General features: G+C 49.7%; 1 protein-coding gene across 3 annotated transcripts in view; it reads right to left on the bottom strand.

Annotated features, from left to right (window-relative positions):
• Positions 1 to 3,387: 3,387 nt before the first annotated feature.
• PLCB2 (phospholipase C beta 2) overlaps positions 3,388 to 17,643 on the bottom strand; it is a 40,730-nt gene continuing 26,474 nt past the window's right edge. For all 3 annotated transcript variants that reach the window (XM_085063475.1, XM_085063478.1, XM_085063477.1), the window contains 19 exons: positions 16,428 to 16,599; positions 15,569 to 15,666; positions 14,777 to 14,873; positions 14,572 to 14,656; positions 14,169 to 14,293; positions 13,114 to 13,268; positions 12,597 to 12,761; positions 11,510 to 11,609; positions 11,137 to 11,241; positions 10,111 to 10,196; positions 9,921 to 10,017; positions 9,695 to 9,748; positions 9,133 to 9,343; positions 8,774 to 8,936; positions 7,696 to 7,772; positions 6,309 to 6,404; positions 5,961 to 6,018; positions 4,611 to 4,697; positions 3,388 to 4,394 (listed from right to left, as the gene is read on the bottom strand). In XM_085063475.1, the coding sequence (XP_084919601.1) occupies positions 4,122 to 4,394; positions 4,611 to 4,697; positions 5,961 to 6,018; positions 6,309 to 6,404; positions 7,696 to 7,772; positions 8,774 to 8,936; positions 9,133 to 9,343; positions 9,695 to 9,748; positions 9,921 to 10,017; positions 10,111 to 10,196; positions 11,137 to 11,241; positions 11,510 to 11,609; positions 12,597 to 12,761; positions 13,114 to 13,268; positions 14,169 to 14,293; positions 14,572 to 14,656; positions 14,777 to 14,873; positions 15,569 to 15,666; positions 16,428 to 16,599 (2,304 nt within the window). In that variant the 3' untranslated portion in view covers positions 3,388 to 4,121. The remainder of the gene's footprint in view (positions 4,395 to 4,610; positions 4,698 to 5,960; positions 6,019 to 6,308; positions 6,405 to 7,695; positions 7,773 to 8,773; positions 8,937 to 9,132; positions 9,344 to 9,694; positions 9,749 to 9,920; positions 10,018 to 10,110; positions 10,197 to 11,136; positions 11,242 to 11,509; positions 11,610 to 12,596; positions 12,762 to 13,113; positions 13,269 to 14,168; positions 14,294 to 14,571; positions 14,657 to 14,776; positions 14,874 to 15,568; positions 15,667 to 16,427; positions 16,600 to 17,643) is intronic.

The raw sequence follows: 17,643 nt of genomic DNA, 5'->3' as shown, positions 1-17,643 counted from the left end.
GCCTGTTACAGTGCTGAGATGCTTAAAAATGTGTCTGTAGTTCAGAGATGGGAGTGTGAACCCTGGAATGTGGTCTGACTGCCCTGTTCTTGTGGCTATGTGGCTTCTAAAACAAGAGGAGGCTGGGGCAGGAGCCTGGATCCTGAGTCCTGAAACAAAGGTTTCTTGGCAACAGGGATGACAGCTTTAGCATTTAACACCATTTTATACTTTAGCCCAAATCTGGCTAAACAAAGTGAGGGATGGCCCTGGAAAAAATGCATTCAAGTATCTTATAAAATTTTAAAATCTCATTATCATATTTTTGAGGAATGCAGAAAGGATCCATCTTCCTACCCAGTGTTGAATTCAATTCCTGCTTCTTATGTTTCCCTCTTTGCAGTTTGTGCACAGCACAGCACCAATTAACTGCTCCATTACTTAGATGAGTGTGGAATCAAACATAAATCCTAAGATAAACCTAGATTAGCTGAAAGATTGAAGCTCTGTCTCCAGGGCCTGACAGCTCCTTCCCCAGGAGCCAGGCAGGAGAAGGAGGATACAGAGCAGGTTTGGAATTTGCATTGCAGTGGTGTTCAGGTTGGGATTTCGTGTATGCTAAGTGAGATCTGACTGTACAGCAGGGTGTAGCCTTTTTGACGAGCTCAGAGCCTGCTCAGTGGGTAATAATGCTAGGAGATGTTGTTTTCTGTGAGTATCTTTGCTTTTCTGCAAAGGTACACTCATGTCTCAGGGTCTGCTGCTGTTCTGTGTCATATTTTCCCTGAATCCTTCTCTTCTCTTTTCCCTCCTGTCAGCTTTGCTCATATGGAGCCTTTTCCCTGCTGCCATAGCCCTGGCAATCAGCATCCAGGAGTCCTTTGAAGATGGCACGTGATATTTCTATGAACAATTTGCTGAATCAAACGGGGAGTCTGGCAGTGCTGTCATGTCCCAGTTGCACTGGTTTATCTATAATGGTGCCTGTCCTCCTCCAACAGGCCTCTGATGTTGGATGCAGCAGCTTATTATCCCATTTATTTTGAAACAGGACAAATCTTTGTCTAGAGGCCCCTGTTTTTTAACCAGTGGCAACAGGAGGACCCTGGATCAAATGAAGCTCGTGGATTTGACATTGTTGATTCTTGAGACAAACCCCACCCTTCCCCTGTGGACTGGGGAAAGCCTCTGGCTGTGCCCTGAGTCCAGGGGATAAATGGGGATAACAAGTAATAATCTCGATAATCTTGGAGAACCTTGACATGTGGGATACGTGTGGGGCAGGGAGAATGTCTCTAAAATAGAACAGTTGCTGTGCAGCAATTCCTTCTGTGAGTGCATTAGACACATCAGCACTGTCTCTGTTATGGAGGTAAAAAGGATTGGGGTCATTCAGGTACAGTGTCTCCTGTTTGTGTCCCTTGCTGGGGTTGGAGTCCTCTGCTTTAGACATCCCCATTACTTAATTTTTCAATAGTATAGTACAAAGGTTTGCCTCACATAAATATTTTGGGGCAGAGAATGAAATCTAGACTATGCCACTTAAAAGATGAAAATGTGGAAAGGATCAGAGATTTAGGTACAATCTGCTGCTGTTCAGTGTCTGGCCAGATGTTATTGTCTCAACTGCTGTTGAATTGGAGTTCTGTGTGTAACCACCTCATGAGAGACCTGTCTGCACCAAGTACCCATCACCCTGTGCTTGGCAGGTGAGTGAAAACACAGGCAGGGCTGCACATGAAGGAATCCTCAAGGATGTCTGAATCCCGTGGGAAGAAACAGTGCTGGAAAATCAGATGGCCCCACTCCTCTGGATCCCGTGAGTAACCAAACCGTGGTGTGACTGAGTTGTGCTGCTGGAGGGATGGTTGGGTTCAAGGTGTGCTCAGGAACCTTTGCAGTTACATTAGGCTTAGTGCCTTTACTTAATTTTGTCCATTTCCCATCTTGCAGAACTTTCCCCAGTTTTGTGCAGACAGGGAGGTGTTGGAGGCTGCAGCACACATGGGCATGGAGAGGCTTCAGCCTGGGGAGAGAGGAGGTGATGCAGAGTGTGGTCTGTGCCTCATCTGAGCCCTGCCTTTTCTTATTGTGATGCTTCCATGTGCACTCTGAAAAGTACATTTAGAAGGTGCTTTTATCACTGAGATGAAGTCTGTATAAATGATTGCACCTGTTTTTCATGAAATTTTGCATCAAGCCCCTGTTCCAGTGCTGGGTTCCATACCAGAAGGGTTGCAGAGCAGCAGCTCTGATTGGGGGGTGTAAGAGCACAAGTTGTCATGGTGGATTTTCTTGCTCGGGTTTCAAATATAAGAGGACATGAATGCCACCAATCCCAAGTGCTGAAGTTTGTTTTCTTAGCTCTGTGTTGTAGTCCAGCTGAGCTCTGGTCAATTTTGAAATGCCCACACCTCAGGGAGGCCCCTGCAGAGCATTTTGCTCTGGTGCTGTGTCAGCCCTTGCTTTGGCCCCTGGATTTGTGCTGTTCAGAGCTGTCGGGACACTGATGCTCTGTTGGGGAAAGGGCAGAGGAGCTCAGCTTGAGAAGAGCAGAGTGATGGGTCCTGCTGGCTCTCAGATGGTACCTGGGGGAGCAGGTGAGGCAAGGCAGGAATTATGGGCTGGAAAGTGAAGCTGTTTGGGAATTGTGGCAGGCTAGAGGGAAGGAGACTCTAGTAGGTGTTGTGCATTGTCACAGCTCATGCTGGTGCTGTTGGTGGGAGCAGCCTGTGAGATCAAGCCTGCCCAACCTGACTTAGAGTTGTCTTGTCGAGTGCTGCATGGAGGGACAGAGCATGTCCTGCCTGTCACTGCCACTGTCCTGTGCAGCATAATCTTCAGGTTGTGGCACTGGGGGAAGGAAACTCCTGTGAACACAGGCACTGCTGGTGTGCCCTGGCTTTCCTTGTGTGTCTCCCTGACTCAGGTTTAGTCTGTGGGGTTCATTTCCAGAGAGGGTTTGAGGGAAAAACCCAACCCCTGGAACTTTGGCAGCATGTGGAGAGGAGGCCACCCTGTGCCTACCTTCTGGTCTGATGTCAGTGTCTGGGTTCCCCCCAGGGAGAAATGGGACAAATTTTCCTTTAAAGTAACCTCTAAAAAGCTCCTCTGGTGGGGTTTGAGTGGCTGAAGCTGGTGACACACTGGTGTAGGAAGCAGGGCTCAGTGCCCCTGTGCTCCAGTTTGGAACTGCCAGCACTGCCTCTGGCTTTAAGGTAAAATCTACAACTTCTCCCTGACTGCACTCAGACCTTGCTGGGATGTTTGTTCTCTGGTGAGGAAGGGCCTCAGACACCACAGGGACAGAGAGGTGGACAGACAAACACACTGAGACACACACACAGTGTCACAGACATGGGCAAACAGACACACACACTGACTGCAGCCAAGTAACAAATGAGCCAGTTGTTTGAGAAAAGCAATGTTTTATTTTTTTTAGAAAATAAATAGGTCAAAAATGTACAATCCATAATTCCAGTACTCTGGTGACACCACAAGGGAGATGGGGACGCTTGTTGGGTGTTCAGGCTAGGCTTAGAATATCCTGTCTCATACCTGCTTGAGCTGGGGTTTGGTTTGTTTTATAGCAGCATTTGTAATTGTCTATTAATGCAGCTTCAGGTGTAACTGTTCTCCTGTAGCACCCACAGCCTGGTGTGGTTTGCTGTGATTGAGCCCACTTTCCACTCCCATCCCCACCTGTGGTGTCTCTGTATCAGTGTTTAGGGTTGTTTGGTTTGTTTATTGCTGTTTCATTGAACCGTGTGGAAGATGTTAGAATGAGCTGGACTGATGTGAAGGTGTGCATGTGAGGAATGATCAGGGAACTGACTCTAAAAACTGGTCTGAATGCAAAGTAAGTAGTCCTGTAGCTGCTGCTGTGATGCCAACAGGGAGCTGGTCTGCAGGCACAGGCCCTTTCCCACTGCTGAAACACCTCAGAGCTCAGGCTGGGGAAGACAGAGGGTGAAGTACTCTGAAAGGTGAGCTCTCCAGACTACTTCCAGGTATCTGGGATAGTATAGTACATTCCTGAAGGATTTCAGGAGCTCCCCAGAGTGGAAAGGGATAGCAGTATTTTGTGAAGCTGGTTGTTACTTCACCATATACCTTCTTGCAAGGAACAGTAAGGAAGGGACTCAGAATATGCTCTCTTCTATCTCCACATCCATTCCAGCTCCCAAGGGCTCAGTCACTGCCAGTGTAAGGCTGGACACCTCTGCCACTAGGATGTTTGCTTCCAGTTGGTCTGTAGAGCCTTGTTCTCCCTCAGGAATGCTTCGACCTGCTTCCTTCTCAGTCTGGGGCTCTCCAGGAAAGCTGGCTTTGGTGTAGTTCTTCACTATCTCCTGCACCTCCATCTTCAGAGCTCTCAACTTCTCCTCACATTCCACCAGTACCTGCTGGTGGAGCTGCAAACAGAGAATCAGGTCATTCCCACACTCTGGAACCAGGCAGAGAGACCAGGAGCACTGGGATGAGCTGTTGGAGCTCCTGGGGTGTGTGTGGGCCCCTCATCCACTTCCTCAGCCCCCTGGGAGTGGGTGGGCTGAGGGTAGCAATAAAGATGGATTCCCTGGGGGTTTGGACTTGTGCCAAGGAACAGACCTGACCCTAAATGTTCTCACCTGGCTTTCTCTCTCCTTGATGGATTGCAGACTTGCCGCCTGCTTCTCCTCCAGTTTCTGCTGGAACCTGCCAGTCTTCTCTGTCACCTTTACAGAGATAAAGAATTAACCCCCCTCAGGTTCCAGTTTTGTAAGAAAGGGCTTTGGACAGCCCAAGCTCAGCCCAGCAGGGCTGGCCTGGAGCAGCAGGCACAGCCCAGCCTCATGCCTGGATTCAGAGATACCACACTAGCCTGGCAGGTGAGTGCATGTGGACACACAGGACACAGGGACATGGATACACAGACTTGCATAAGGACAGACACCTGGACACACCCAGGGATACATGTGCTCACACAGGAACACATACAAAGGTGGATACAGGGATGGACACACAGACACACAGGCATAGGAACATGGACATGTACACAGGCACACAGAGACTGACTCCTGGTCACAGGAACACATGGACACAGACACAACCACGTGCACACCCTTGGACACAGAGACACAGACACATGGACTCACAAGGACACACATGAATGCAGACAGAGATGGACACATGGACACACACATGCTCACAGACATGCATGGACACAGACATACTGACATGGACACAAAGACAGACATGAACACACACAGGCACAGAGAAATACACACATACACACCCCCCCACACAGGTGCACACAGACATGCAGACAGACATGGATACAAATGGACACAGACTGCCACAAGAACACTGACAGACACACAGACACATGGACACACACACTCTCAGATGCATGGATATGCACAAAGTATCCTCGAAACAGGGACATGTGGAGACAAACACATGGACACACACATGAACAGAGAGACACACAGAACACATACACAGATGGACAGACACATGGGCACAAAGCCATGGACACACTGACAGACAGTGACATGGACTCACAAGGACAAGCACATGGACAGTGGCACACAGATGGACACATGGGCTCACACAAGGACACACAGACATGGACACAGGGACAAATGGATAGATACACACAGATGGGCATGCAGACACACAGATGGGCATGCAGACACACAGGGACACACACAGTCAAATGAACACACAGACACAAAGGGACAGACAGATGCACAGAGACACAGCTGGACACACACACCCTGACCCAGACACACCAACATGCACAGAGACACCTGGACACACATGAACATAGAAGCATATACACAGGCAAATATGGATGCACATGGATTCACACATGGGCTCAACAGACAGAGACATGGGCAGACACACACAGCTGGACACATGGCCACACTGAGTTCCCCCCAAAGCCCCCTTCAGAGCCCAGAGCTGCTGGGGCAGCCTCACCCCCCAGAACTCACCCCTTTGACTGTCTGCACCACTTCCTGAATGTGGGAGTTATTAATTTCTTTCTTCAACCTTTAAATAAAAGTATAAAACCCTGTAAAATCCATCTATTCTCCTCCCATAAAACCCATTTGTCAGTATTGATCAGTGCCATACTGACCAATAGCTGTGTTACATTCCAGCACTGTCCTGCCACAGGGGGAAGCTGCTGTAGTTTTGGGAAAGGCAAATAAAACATCACTCAAATGTGACTGAGCCATAAGGCAAATAACTGGATGCAAAATTCTACTTTTTCAGCTTCCAAGTCAGCAGCAGACCCTGCATCCTGCATGGACAGAGCCCAGGAACATCCACTCCCACACCTCTCCTGAGCAGCCTTGTCACTGGTACTCCTCAGCATGGCCTGGACCCGCTCCACTCTCTTGGCCTCCATCTGCTTCTTAATGTCTTTAATGTTTCTGTGGAGAGAAGAGAGGAGATACAGGCCTGGTTACCAGCCCCACACACAAGAGCAGGCCTCCAGCCACATCTCTCTGGAGCTCTCTGCTGCCCAGAAACACCAGGAGTGCAGCAGGAGGCCTGGAGTCTTAAAGGAGAGTCAGGACATGTCTTGCCCCAGCAGTGGAAGCAGCACATGCTAAAGGCAAGAGTAAGAAAGAACAAATGTACTGGAGATTTTCCCTCCTCCACCTTCCCAGTTTCCAATCTATCCTCCAGTATCTACACCTGTATCATGTCCCATGATGTCACTCATACTTTGAAGTTTACCTCTGCTTTTGGATTTCACAGCTCCTTGCCTTGAGAGGAACACTACTTAACACTATGTGACAGAGGCACCCAAGACATTCACTGGCTGTCCCACACTTCTTTCCTATGAGAAACAGTGAACAATCACTTCCCTCTTCTCTTCTAGACCATTCATGATTTACACATTCCTGTCACATTCTCTCAAACATCTGTTCTCTTTCCATTCAGATTATTTTATATTTATTCCTGCTGAACTGAATTGCCATTTCATTGCCTGTTGCTCCAGATCTTGAAATCCTTCTGGAGCTTCACCCAGCCAGCTGCACCTATGACTGTACTAAGGACATCCTGCTGTCAGCAAACCATTACCTGGCTACTCATGTTTCCTTAGACTTGCCTGAATATGCTCAATAGTTGAGAAAAGAGACTCTGGCTTGGGGCAGGGCACAAAAAGAGGGAGTTTTATCTGATTTTGCAACTAAAGGCTGAGAGAGGATTTAGTGGGAAGGAGGAATGAGTGAGGATTTTAGCTTCAGGACAAAGTTCCTGAATGAACAAAGTTCTTGAATGAACATGTCTGGCTAAAAACTGGTCAACTGATTCTGCCAGTTTGTTTAAATCCTGGAGCCAAGATGCTCAATTCACTTAGAAGATGGAGTGGATGAGTCCCTGGCAGGGATTAATGTCAGTGATTAATCCTGACTGCAACAGGCAGAGGTGGCACCCAGGGACCAGGCTGCTCACTGCAGTGGAGCACTGTATCCTGCTTGGGACCTCGTGGCAGGAGCGCTGTTCTGGAGATCACAAGAGGTGTCTTTCCCCTGTGCCACTGTGTGAGATTTTGTGCCACATCCCCCTGCCTCAGTTTCTTACCAAAGAAAAAGAAAGGGTTTCCCTTCCCCATCCTCAATCCTGGCTGTAGAGCAGTGCTTTGAGATCCAGCAGAAAGTGCTGCCCTGGAGCAGAACCAGGCACTAGTTGTGATTCCATTGCCGTGTTTACCTTTCCGACGTCTCCGTCAGCGCCCGCAGCTCAGCTGCCTGCTTCTCCCTGGCCAGCTCCAGGATCCTGGCAACTTGCTGTTCCAGGGATGAGCACAAGACCAAAAGGGAACAAACCAGGATGAGACACTGTCCCCCAACAATATCCAATTACATCCAGGTGAGCTGTACACCTCCCTGCATTGAATTCCAGGAGCCACAAATTCTGAATCCGTGAGGCTGGGTGCAAACGCTGGCACAGCAGTGAGCTCAGCTGTGTGCACAGGCCCCACTGTGCCAGTGGATTGACACTTTTGAGACAGGAAGGCTTCATCCTTGGCTCCTCTCCAAGGTAAGAAGCCTGATATCCCAGGTAAGCCAGTGCCCAAATGCCCTGTTATTTTCCCTCAGGGTTGCACACAGCTTGCAAGGGCCTTGTTAAGCCTAAGTGCACCAGTGAGCTGAAGATTTTAGATATACAGTGCAAATTCCTTTGGAAAACACTAAAAGGAAAAGTCTTCCAAAGCCTGGAAACACTCCCCTTTCATTGGAACAGACAGCACATGCTGGATTTACCACCACCATCCCATGGCCTGCACTCTGTCCCCAGGCACTACTGTGGCTCCTGCTGGCCTTGGCTGAGTTCAACCTGCAGAACTCCCCTCACCTGGACTCTGGCTTTGACTTCCACCAAGTCAAACAGCAGAACACACTCTGATGGTGCCCCTAGTGAACCCTCAGCCCAGCTCTCAGGGTTCCTAGACTTCTGGAGAGGTGGTACCTGGCAAGTGGCTACTAAACACCACATTAACTCTGAGCTAAGCCATTAGAAGAGCTAGAGCAGATGGAGCCTGATGTGCTCCAGGCCAATGCTGCTCTTTTTTTAAATAAGAGCAGACATATAAAAATGTTTCTGCAGGAATTTTAGGGCTTCTAACAAATAAGCTCCACATCTTCATTCTCAAGTTGCCTGACATGGACCCAACAATGTGCATGTCAGGTGTGTTCTGGGGCCACATTCCCAAGCTCAGTTTAGTGAATAACTTGTGATTTTTGGGGCTGTGCTAGGATACCTTTTCAGGTGACACTGCAGCCCTCACCTCGGTGGCATGCTGCTCTTTCTTCCTTCGGATCCGATCGTGATGTTCCTCCCCAAGGCGGATGAGGTCCAGCTCCAGCCTCTCCCTCAGCTCCACCAGCTGGTGCTGATCAGTGCTCTCTGCCACTTGCACAGGATTTGCAATGTCCCCTGGTGTCACACTCCTGCAGAACACAATCAGGGGCTGTGCTGCTTCTCGCCACACCAATACAATCCCAACCTTCCCATCCACCATTGCAGGGAACACTCCAGGGACATGCAGATGCCTGCACTGCTCCATCTTCCTTCAGAGAAGGGGAGCCCATGTTTCCTGGGGATCCTTGTTTTGGTTTGGGAATGTGACCCTCAGGCTGTGTTTACCTCTTCTTCTGGGTTTTCCTTGTGCGTATTGTCCTTTTCTTGCCCCCAGGGCAGGCCAGCTCCGAAAAGAGTGCAGAGTATTTCTGCAGTAGCTCCTTCCTCTGTTTGCTTCCCTTCCGCTCCAGCTCCCTCACCTCCTTCTCCTGCCTCTTCAGCAGCTTCAGGAAGCGCTTCATCTGCTGCAGCTCAGCAAGGCTGATTGTCTCAGGCTCTGAAACACAAAATGAAAAGGCTGAGCAGAACCAGCTCCTTCCCAAGGCTTGGAGTGGGGAAACTGGAGCATGTCCCTCAATCACCACATCCAAACCAGAGCCCCTTCTGCTCCACACCATGGGTGCCTCTCTCCCCAGGTACATATTCTGTAATTCTTTAGGAATTACTTCTAAAAACAAAGCAATGTACATAACAGTTACTTGCCAACATATCCTGAAACAAGTTTCCTCTTGTGCCTTCGGTTCAGTTTTGAGGCACAATTAGACCTGATCTGGCTACACCAGGCAGGGTTGAGGCAGGTCTTTTTAATTTGGGAATGTAAGCCCAGGTGACTAGCACAAGAAGTTACCTGCCATCTGCATCACTTCTAACACAGCTTCATCCTTGGTGAACACTGCTGCTCCTGAAATCCCAAAAGAGGTTCCTGTTAATGTTAATCTTGGATGTCTAGGTTGGAAATGGACAGTGGAGAGCCCACCAGAACACAGGCCACGTGAAGGGATGTTGGTGTCAGTACAGAGGAATTAATTAAGCTGCCAAGATGCTTAAATGCTTAGAAACTCTTGGAAACTTACCTGTGGACCCTTTAGAGGGAAGAATGCTGGGTTTCCCGGTGGAGTCTGCCACCCCATTAGTCTCAGCAGATGGGAGGTTTGTCTGTGTGCCAGGCCTCTAAAACAAAGATCAGAGGTAAATGAAAACCCTGTTATTTCAGGCTAAATTCATGCAAGGTGCTTTAGAGAACAGAACCTGGCAAAAACTCACATCCCCTGAGGCATCCTTGATCTTCACCAAGCGCTTGTCCTGCAGGTTGAAGAACTTGATGGGGTTGGAGAGGGCAATAGTGAGATCTGGAAACAGAGAGGAGGGCTTGGCTTGGATAGCAAACAACTCATGGACTCGTTTTCCCTGCCCAACACAGGACACTGTGAAGAAGGAATGGTTTGTGTTCTCTGCCTGTAACCAACCTCTCCCTGACAGCACAAAGGAGGGAGGGAGGAAGGGAATCTCCTTCACCTCAGTCCCAGCCCAAGGCCATGGCTCACAAGTGATGTTCAGGGCAGCTTTATGAAGTGATTTTGGGAACTCCACTCCCAAAATCCAGGGCCAAATTAAGACTTTCTCACCTGCACAGCTCCCTGCTCCAATTCCAGTCCAATGACATATAAACCTCATATTTTTACTAAAAATGTGATAAACCAATCAATTTCTCAGGATTTCCCCAGTAAATAAGGTTCATTTGTAAGAACGCAGGGGAGGAGAGAGCAGACATGAGAAGTATTTACAGAACTCCTGTGGCCAATGCTGTTGCACTCTGTGGGTTTGGTCATGGCTGTTGATCCCTTTCAGTGGGGCTTCTGTCTCATCCAGCTGACCCTTCTCAAAGGAAGGTGCCCACATCTCAGTACCAGCAAGAACCTCCCTTCTCTTCCAACAGGGAAGAACATCACTCCTAAAACCTCCCTAAAACCCCTGTTCTCCTCAGCCCCTGAGAGCTGTCATCTATTCCCTGAAGGAAACCTCTCGCTGCCTCTGAACAACAGTAGGGCTCAGCCATTCCCCACTGGAGCCTGGTACACCTGCATTGCAGCCAGGCTCAGCTGCAGTGGAGCCTCCCTGCTCCTCCCAAGGCAGCAAGACTTTGACAGGATGCTGGCACATGCTCAAGTCCCACCCTGACAAGGAACTGAGGGTGCAGCAGGAAAGCATTCCCTGGGCTGGAAAAACATTTCTGAATCCGAGTTTGGAGGCACCCAGAAGCACCCCCCTGTGCATTCCAGTGCTCCCTACCTGCCCAAGCATCTGGCACGTAGTCCTTGATCTCCAGGAACACGAAGAGGGCGGGCATGGTGAGCGGCATGTTGCTCTCGCTGCGCAGGCACACGTGGTGGTAGCCTGGAACAGAGAGGGGAGGCAGCTGAGCTGGCAGCATCCTCTCCCTCCCTGTCCCTGTGCTCCAGCAGCCAAAGGCCCTCTTTACAGGAGGGCACGGTGAGTAGATCATGGGATAAAGCCAAGGTTGTAACAAGATGGATTTGGAAGTTCCACTGCCTGCTCCTTAATCTCCAGGCCCGCGAAGTACGCAGCTGTCTTTATCTTCTTTATGGCTCCTGCTGGACAGATCTCAAGAGCTCAAAAGCTGAAGGAATTTCCACAAATTTACCTGGGTGCATTGCGATGACGGGAATGATACGATGGCCAATGAACTTCCCTCCTTCTTCCCAAGCCACAATTTTGAGAGATGCCAACTCAGGCATCATGATCTAAGGGAAAAGCAGAGTAAGGCACCAGTGTCCTTACCTCTAATTCCTGATAGCAGCAGCATCCTTCTTCCAACCAAACTATTCCATCTCTTCAAGGATGTCACTGCCTATTTGTGCATCTTGTAATTTAAGGGCACAGTTTATCATAGACAGCTGAATTCCCAAAACTCCACCAAATGCAGGCTTCTCAGCCTGCCCAGGATCACAGGTTACCTAGGGACAAAAATAGGGCAACAAACCCTCCAAACCACTGCTTCCAGGAAGCAACTCACTGGAGAGTGGAATGAACTGGGATGGATAATTTAGCAAACGTGGTAGTGTTGCTGTAAGGGCTTTTGACTCCCTCCTTGCCTGTTTTCTTGTGCCACAAAATGAACTCAATTCTGCCAGGAGTGAAGCCTCAGAGTGTTTCTGAAAGGAGGATATTTCAGCCAAGTGGGCTGAAAATATCTGTAGTTTCATGCTGTGCCTGACAGATGACTTCTGTAATGTGTACTTGACTTAACTTCCCTGTGCCCTGCAGCTGGATGGGTGACCACTGAATTCTTGGGGAGAGACAGGGCTGTTTTCCATGGTCTAGCAAAGCTGAAAACTGGTCCCATTACTGCTCCAGTCTGGTTGTTTCTCACTGACAGTTTAACCACAGACATTCAGTTCCTTTCTTCTTTCTGGTGCTGGAAGTTTTCCAAACTAATCAGTCACTTCAGTCTGAAGAGGGCATCACAGAGGGGAGACTTTGGATGCCTGTTATCTGCAGAACCATTCCCAGCTACCCCTTGTCTGTTCTGGGAAATATTGATGGAGAGTTGTTTAGGATATTGTTGTTTGGATTGTTTTATTGTTACTGAGTATGTCCAAAGCCAGGCCTGAGGTCTCCACAGGGGAGTCCCTTCTGCTGCTACTGACCTCTCTGGAGGCAGTGCTCATGGCCAACAGAAGGGGAAGCTTCACAGGTTCCCTGTCTAAATTACCATCAAATGTTCTCACCTTTTCAAAAACAAAAGGCTCCTCTTTCCACACAGGGTTAATGGAGTTGGCTGTGGAAGTCAGTTTGGTTCTGTGTTTGCGTTTGGCGTCCCTTGGCAGCCCAAGGAGCTCCACTTCCACGTAGGTCTTCACGCTGCGGTCCGAGAGGAACTGACCAGAGAGTACCTGTGAACAACACAGAGTCAGCAACTGCTGGCAAGAATGAAACAGAAGGACCCACCCATTCCTTCACCCCAGAGTCACTCTCCCACCCCAAAATAGCTTTTCTGCTCCAGCTCTTCTTTTACCTCCACCCCTATTTCTTGCTTCAGCACTTCCTCCCTCCCCACCAACACAGCCTTGGCTGCCTCTGCACAGCAGATGCTCATTTTCCATTTTCATGTGATTATGATTAATTTAAAATAGCAACAAGCCTGGGAGTTGCCACAGTAACACTTTCCCCCAGGACTCCACGGGTTCATGTGCCACCGAGAGTCCCCCTGGGTGACACAGGATGGGGTCCCCAGGCTGCACTCACTGTGACAGAGACAGTAGTGGCCACCAGCCCGTCGATGTGGTCCACGGAGAAGGGGTCGAACTGCTTGTCGGGGCGCCGCATGAACTCGTGCTTGAGCAGATAGCCACACTGCCCGTTGAACTCAAACAGGGCCATGTTCTGCTGCATGGGGACATCTGAGAGCAGGGCAACACAGTGAGACAGGGCTGGGGGGGTCAGGCAGCCTGTGTGCTACGAGGGAGCTGAAAGCTGCTGGAGGCTTCCGGCCCCTGCCAGCCCACGGCTCACAAAGCCATCTTGAAAACTAATTAAGCCTCTCAGCACCCCACAGGGAAAAATATTACAGCAGCTGTTGTAAGGAGGGGAAGTGGTTTGCTTGTGCTTGCACCTTAAGTCATGGCAGAGCTAAATTAAAACCTACTTTAAGGAGCACCCACTATTTTTGGGTGCCTGAGCCCCTCTGCTCCTTCCGCCTTTCATCTTGGGCTTTCTCTGAGTCCATCTTCTGTCTGACATTTCTGAAGACACTGCCTGGTGGTTTCTGCACCTGCCTGCACTATCATCCTCTTCAGAACCAACCTTGCACTCGCTCCCTTTTGTCTCCTATGCTCTATACCTAACACAGCCTTCTGAGGAAGGAAGAGGGGTAGGGAATAGCTCTCAAGGCTTTTCTTTCCTTCTTATGCTGGTTGTGCAGCAAGGAAAGGCTTTTCCTCCCTGTTCAGGTCAAAATCCTGGAAATAATAGCACAGACAGGTCAGTGCTGTGGCCAGGTGGAGCTGTGCCTCTGCCTTGTAAAGAGCTGGCAACTCGGGGGACGGGAGCTGCAGGTGCCCTCATGGATGTGATTCAGTGTGACACTGTGGAACAGGATGGCCAGGGACAGTGCCTGGACACGAGGTGACAGCAATCCGTGTGTGTATGCCAGGTCTGTGCTGGGCATGGAAAAGGGCTGTTGGTCTGTGGTAGTCAGAGGAAAACAGCACTTTGGGAATAGGTGCATGGAATAAAGCAGCAGGGAAATGGCAGCAAAGGGAGAGACAGGGATCAGGGGCACTCGGGGACCCCACACTCACCCATGGTCTGGAAGTTGAGTGCCACCATCTGACAGCCAACATTCCAGAACATCTGGGGCTGGTAGTTGGAGGAGTCCATCCGGGTGCCTTTGGGGTAAATGCGGCTCATCTGACACTTGTTGTATCTACAGGCTCTATAGGAAACAAGCTGGAGCACTCCCGTTGTGCCCTGGGGCCAGGCCACACATTCCCATTGCAACAACTGTTGGAGCTCTGCTACCAAATGCTCAGAGCCTTCCAGACAAGACCTCAGAGAGGCCCAGGCTCCTTTTCCATATGATTTCCCCTTAAGGACAAGCATCTAGCAGCCTTGACACTGCCTACAGCAGGATGCATCCTGTCAAGAATCTCCCTCCCACTCCAAGCACCCAATGGCACTGGGAAAGGGCTGCCAAAAGGATACTCTACAAACTGCACGGGGAACTTGCTCAGTAGATCGCAAGCCTTCGTCTCGGTGAAGGAAGAGATGACATAACTCCGGTTCTTCTCTAGAAACAGGAGAAGATAAAGCATTCAGAACGAAACACCCCACTCCCCATTCTGCCTGTGGGACCGACGGAGCCGGGAAGCACTTGGCCTGGATTCCAAAGGGACTGAGCCTTACTTACTGGCTGAGACCTCAAAGGAGTCAAACTTGATGGGCTGGATGTAGTTAACCAGGCTGGACATCTCCTCGTATGCTGTCACTTCCAGGCCAGCTGTGCCCTGAGCAGAAAAAAAGCCAAAAGGAGGCAGATGAAGAGACCTTCCCTGGAGATAAAACAAACTGCACTGGGGCTTCCCATCCAAAGAGCTCTGCTGGCTGCCCTGACCACAGCACTCCAGTTTCTCTGGCTTCCCAGTCCTACAGCTCCATGGTGGGCAGAGGCACAGAATCTCCAGGCAGCTGGGCAAAAATGGAACCAAGGCACATGGAGAGCTCTGTTCCAGTGAGGATGTACGAAGCCCAGAACCTCTTTGACCCCTCAGAACATGGAGTCTGGGACAAACAGGATATTGTTCTTCCTCCTCTCCAAAGGACACCAGGGAGATAGAAATGGGAAATAGACTTAATTGAAGGGAATGCTGATCTCCTCCCTCCCCCTTCAGCAGCAGCACTTTCAGTAACAACCTCTCAGACCAAGGCTAGGCCTCTCCAACAGCCCCAGTGCAAACAGTTATCTCCAAATCACACAGAGTCAGCAGTAACTCCTCTGCCACATTCTCTATGACTGCAACAGAATTTATCTTCTTCAGTTTCTCTTACAAAAGTCTTGTTGCGTGGGGGATGGAAAGCCCCTGACAGGCTCATTCCCCTTTGTATTCTGGGTTCATCTCTATTCAACAGGGTGAGACCTCAGAGAAAACGGAAGCCAGCAAAAATCCAAACAGAAGAGGAAGAGAACCAACAGTGACAGTACCTCATCTGACTGCATCTTTTTAATTTCCTCTTCATCCAGGTTTCTGAGCTGTTCATCCTCTTCCTCTGGCTCCTCTTCAGCAACATCACCTGCCCAGACTAAGGACACAGGCCCTCATCAGTGGTGCAGGTCAGCAGGACAGACACAGGACCCTGCAGGCTGCTGGCAGTGGAGGGCTCTGCCAAACCTCACCCCCAAGTGATGCTGCAACAGTGAGGGGAAGAATCCTACAATTTTATTGGCCAAATCCAAATGTGAACTGGACCAGCACACACAGGAGACCAAACCATTCCTGCTGCAGGCTCCCCTCTCACCCAGGAGTGACAATCACTGGGCTGTTTCCCCACCAGGGTCACACATATTTGTGGGAATAAGTGTCCATTTCCAGGTGTTCTGCACTGGTGCTCACCTTGTCCTCACATGACCTCATGTGCTCCTACCATGGCAGGGACTGTTCTACCACTAGGACCCTGAGCCCAAGAAGTGACAGGAAGGGAGGAGAGAGGGGTTGAAGGTTTTATGAACCTCCAAGACCCCCAGAGTGAAGAACTAGGCTGTGGGGAATTTGTGGTTATCAGAGACCAACAAGCAGTAACAAATTATTCCCCTTCCCTCAACCCAAAAGCCAGCACGTATCAGTGGATCTCTAATGGATGATGAGAAGGGTGTAAATGATTGTCTCTTTTGGTTGGACCAAGTGTTCAAAGCATTCTAAAGATTTAATTTCTCTTCCACTTGTATGCTGCTGCTTGGGATAACTGATTTAATTACTAGTGCTGGCTTGCCTCAAGCTCATATTGGGTGACTTGGAAGGCTTTGCCCATGCAGTTTTGTTAGTCCCACTTCCCTTCAGACATACTAGTATCTTCAGCATCCACAGAGGTTGGCTGCTCAAGGGTTTCTGGTTCCATGTTCTTCCCTTTCTTCAAAGAATTCTGCCTCTTCTCAGATATAGATTGGTTCTTTTTGTTTTTAATCAAGATTTTCCTTAAGAGATCCTTAGGACTTGGCAGAGGAACTCCTGGCTTCAACTGCAACAGATACACTTCATCACACAGAGAATTCAAAACTCACCTCTCCTGTCTCCCTGGCACAGACATCTCTCACCCACTGTACACCTAATTTCCTGCATCTGCCAGCACATCCCACTAGATCAATGCAGATTTTTCCTAAGATTTCATCAGTGGTTTGAGACCAACATTTTGCACCTCTCAGCCATTTAGCCACCCATCCTGGTAAAAAAACACCTGCATGGCCTGAAGGCATCTGCATACCTCTGGCTTCACATTCCACCCACTTCTCTCATTATATCCCAGATCCTCCTCCCTCATCAGCACTCAGGCCAGATTTAAACACTGCCTGCAGCAGATTTAAAAAAGATCCCAGAGGAGGTGGCTCAAGACAAGGACATGTGACAGACTTTACCAACAGCAAAGGCCTGTTAATAACTTAGCTGATCCCTTGAAATGTTCCCCTCATTCCTCTGTTCCTATTGCCTGGACATGGGGCTGACAGTGGGCAGCTGCTGCCGGCACACTGCTTCTTTCCAGCTCTTCTTTGGATCTCAGTGCTGTCTAACAGATGCTTGGGCCAGGTACCTCAGCTGCCCCTCCTCTACACACCCCAGGGACCAGCCTCTTGCCCTGCTGGCCCTGCCCAGATGTTTAAAACCATGTCCTCTGGCAGGGCAGCTGTGGCACCAACATGCCCAGGGAGCACCAAAGGTGTCACTGGGCCCACAGAAATACCTGTTGTACAGGTAAGATGAAGACTTGGGTCAAGGAGATGGGGAGCTTTCCTCAGTTATTCCGAGCCCATGGCACTGACCTGCCCACCTATGCCTGGAGGGGAATATTTCCAGGCTCGAAGCAGGATTAGGCCCTTGCTCCTGTTTCCAAGTGCTGGCAGACAGAGCTGGACCAGTGCTGTGTGCAGAACACACCTAGTGCCCCTGGTACTACTTGGCCACCCAGAGCTCAGTGCCCAGAGTCCCTCAGGTCAGAGAGTGTTAAACAAGAAAACCTCAGTAAGAGCCTCCCAGCCATCCCTATGAACCAGGATCCATGCCCGTGGCA

The sequence above is a fragment of the Lichenostomus cassidix genome, chromosome 5 (assembly GCF_008360975.1).
Source record: "Lichenostomus cassidix isolate B80296 chromosome 5, HeHo_3.0, whole genome shotgun sequence".
Classification (NCBI taxonomy): domain Eukaryota; kingdom Metazoa; phylum Chordata; class Aves; order Passeriformes; family Meliphagidae; genus Lichenostomus; species Lichenostomus cassidix.
This window is presented reverse-complemented; position numbering and strand designations above follow the sequence as displayed.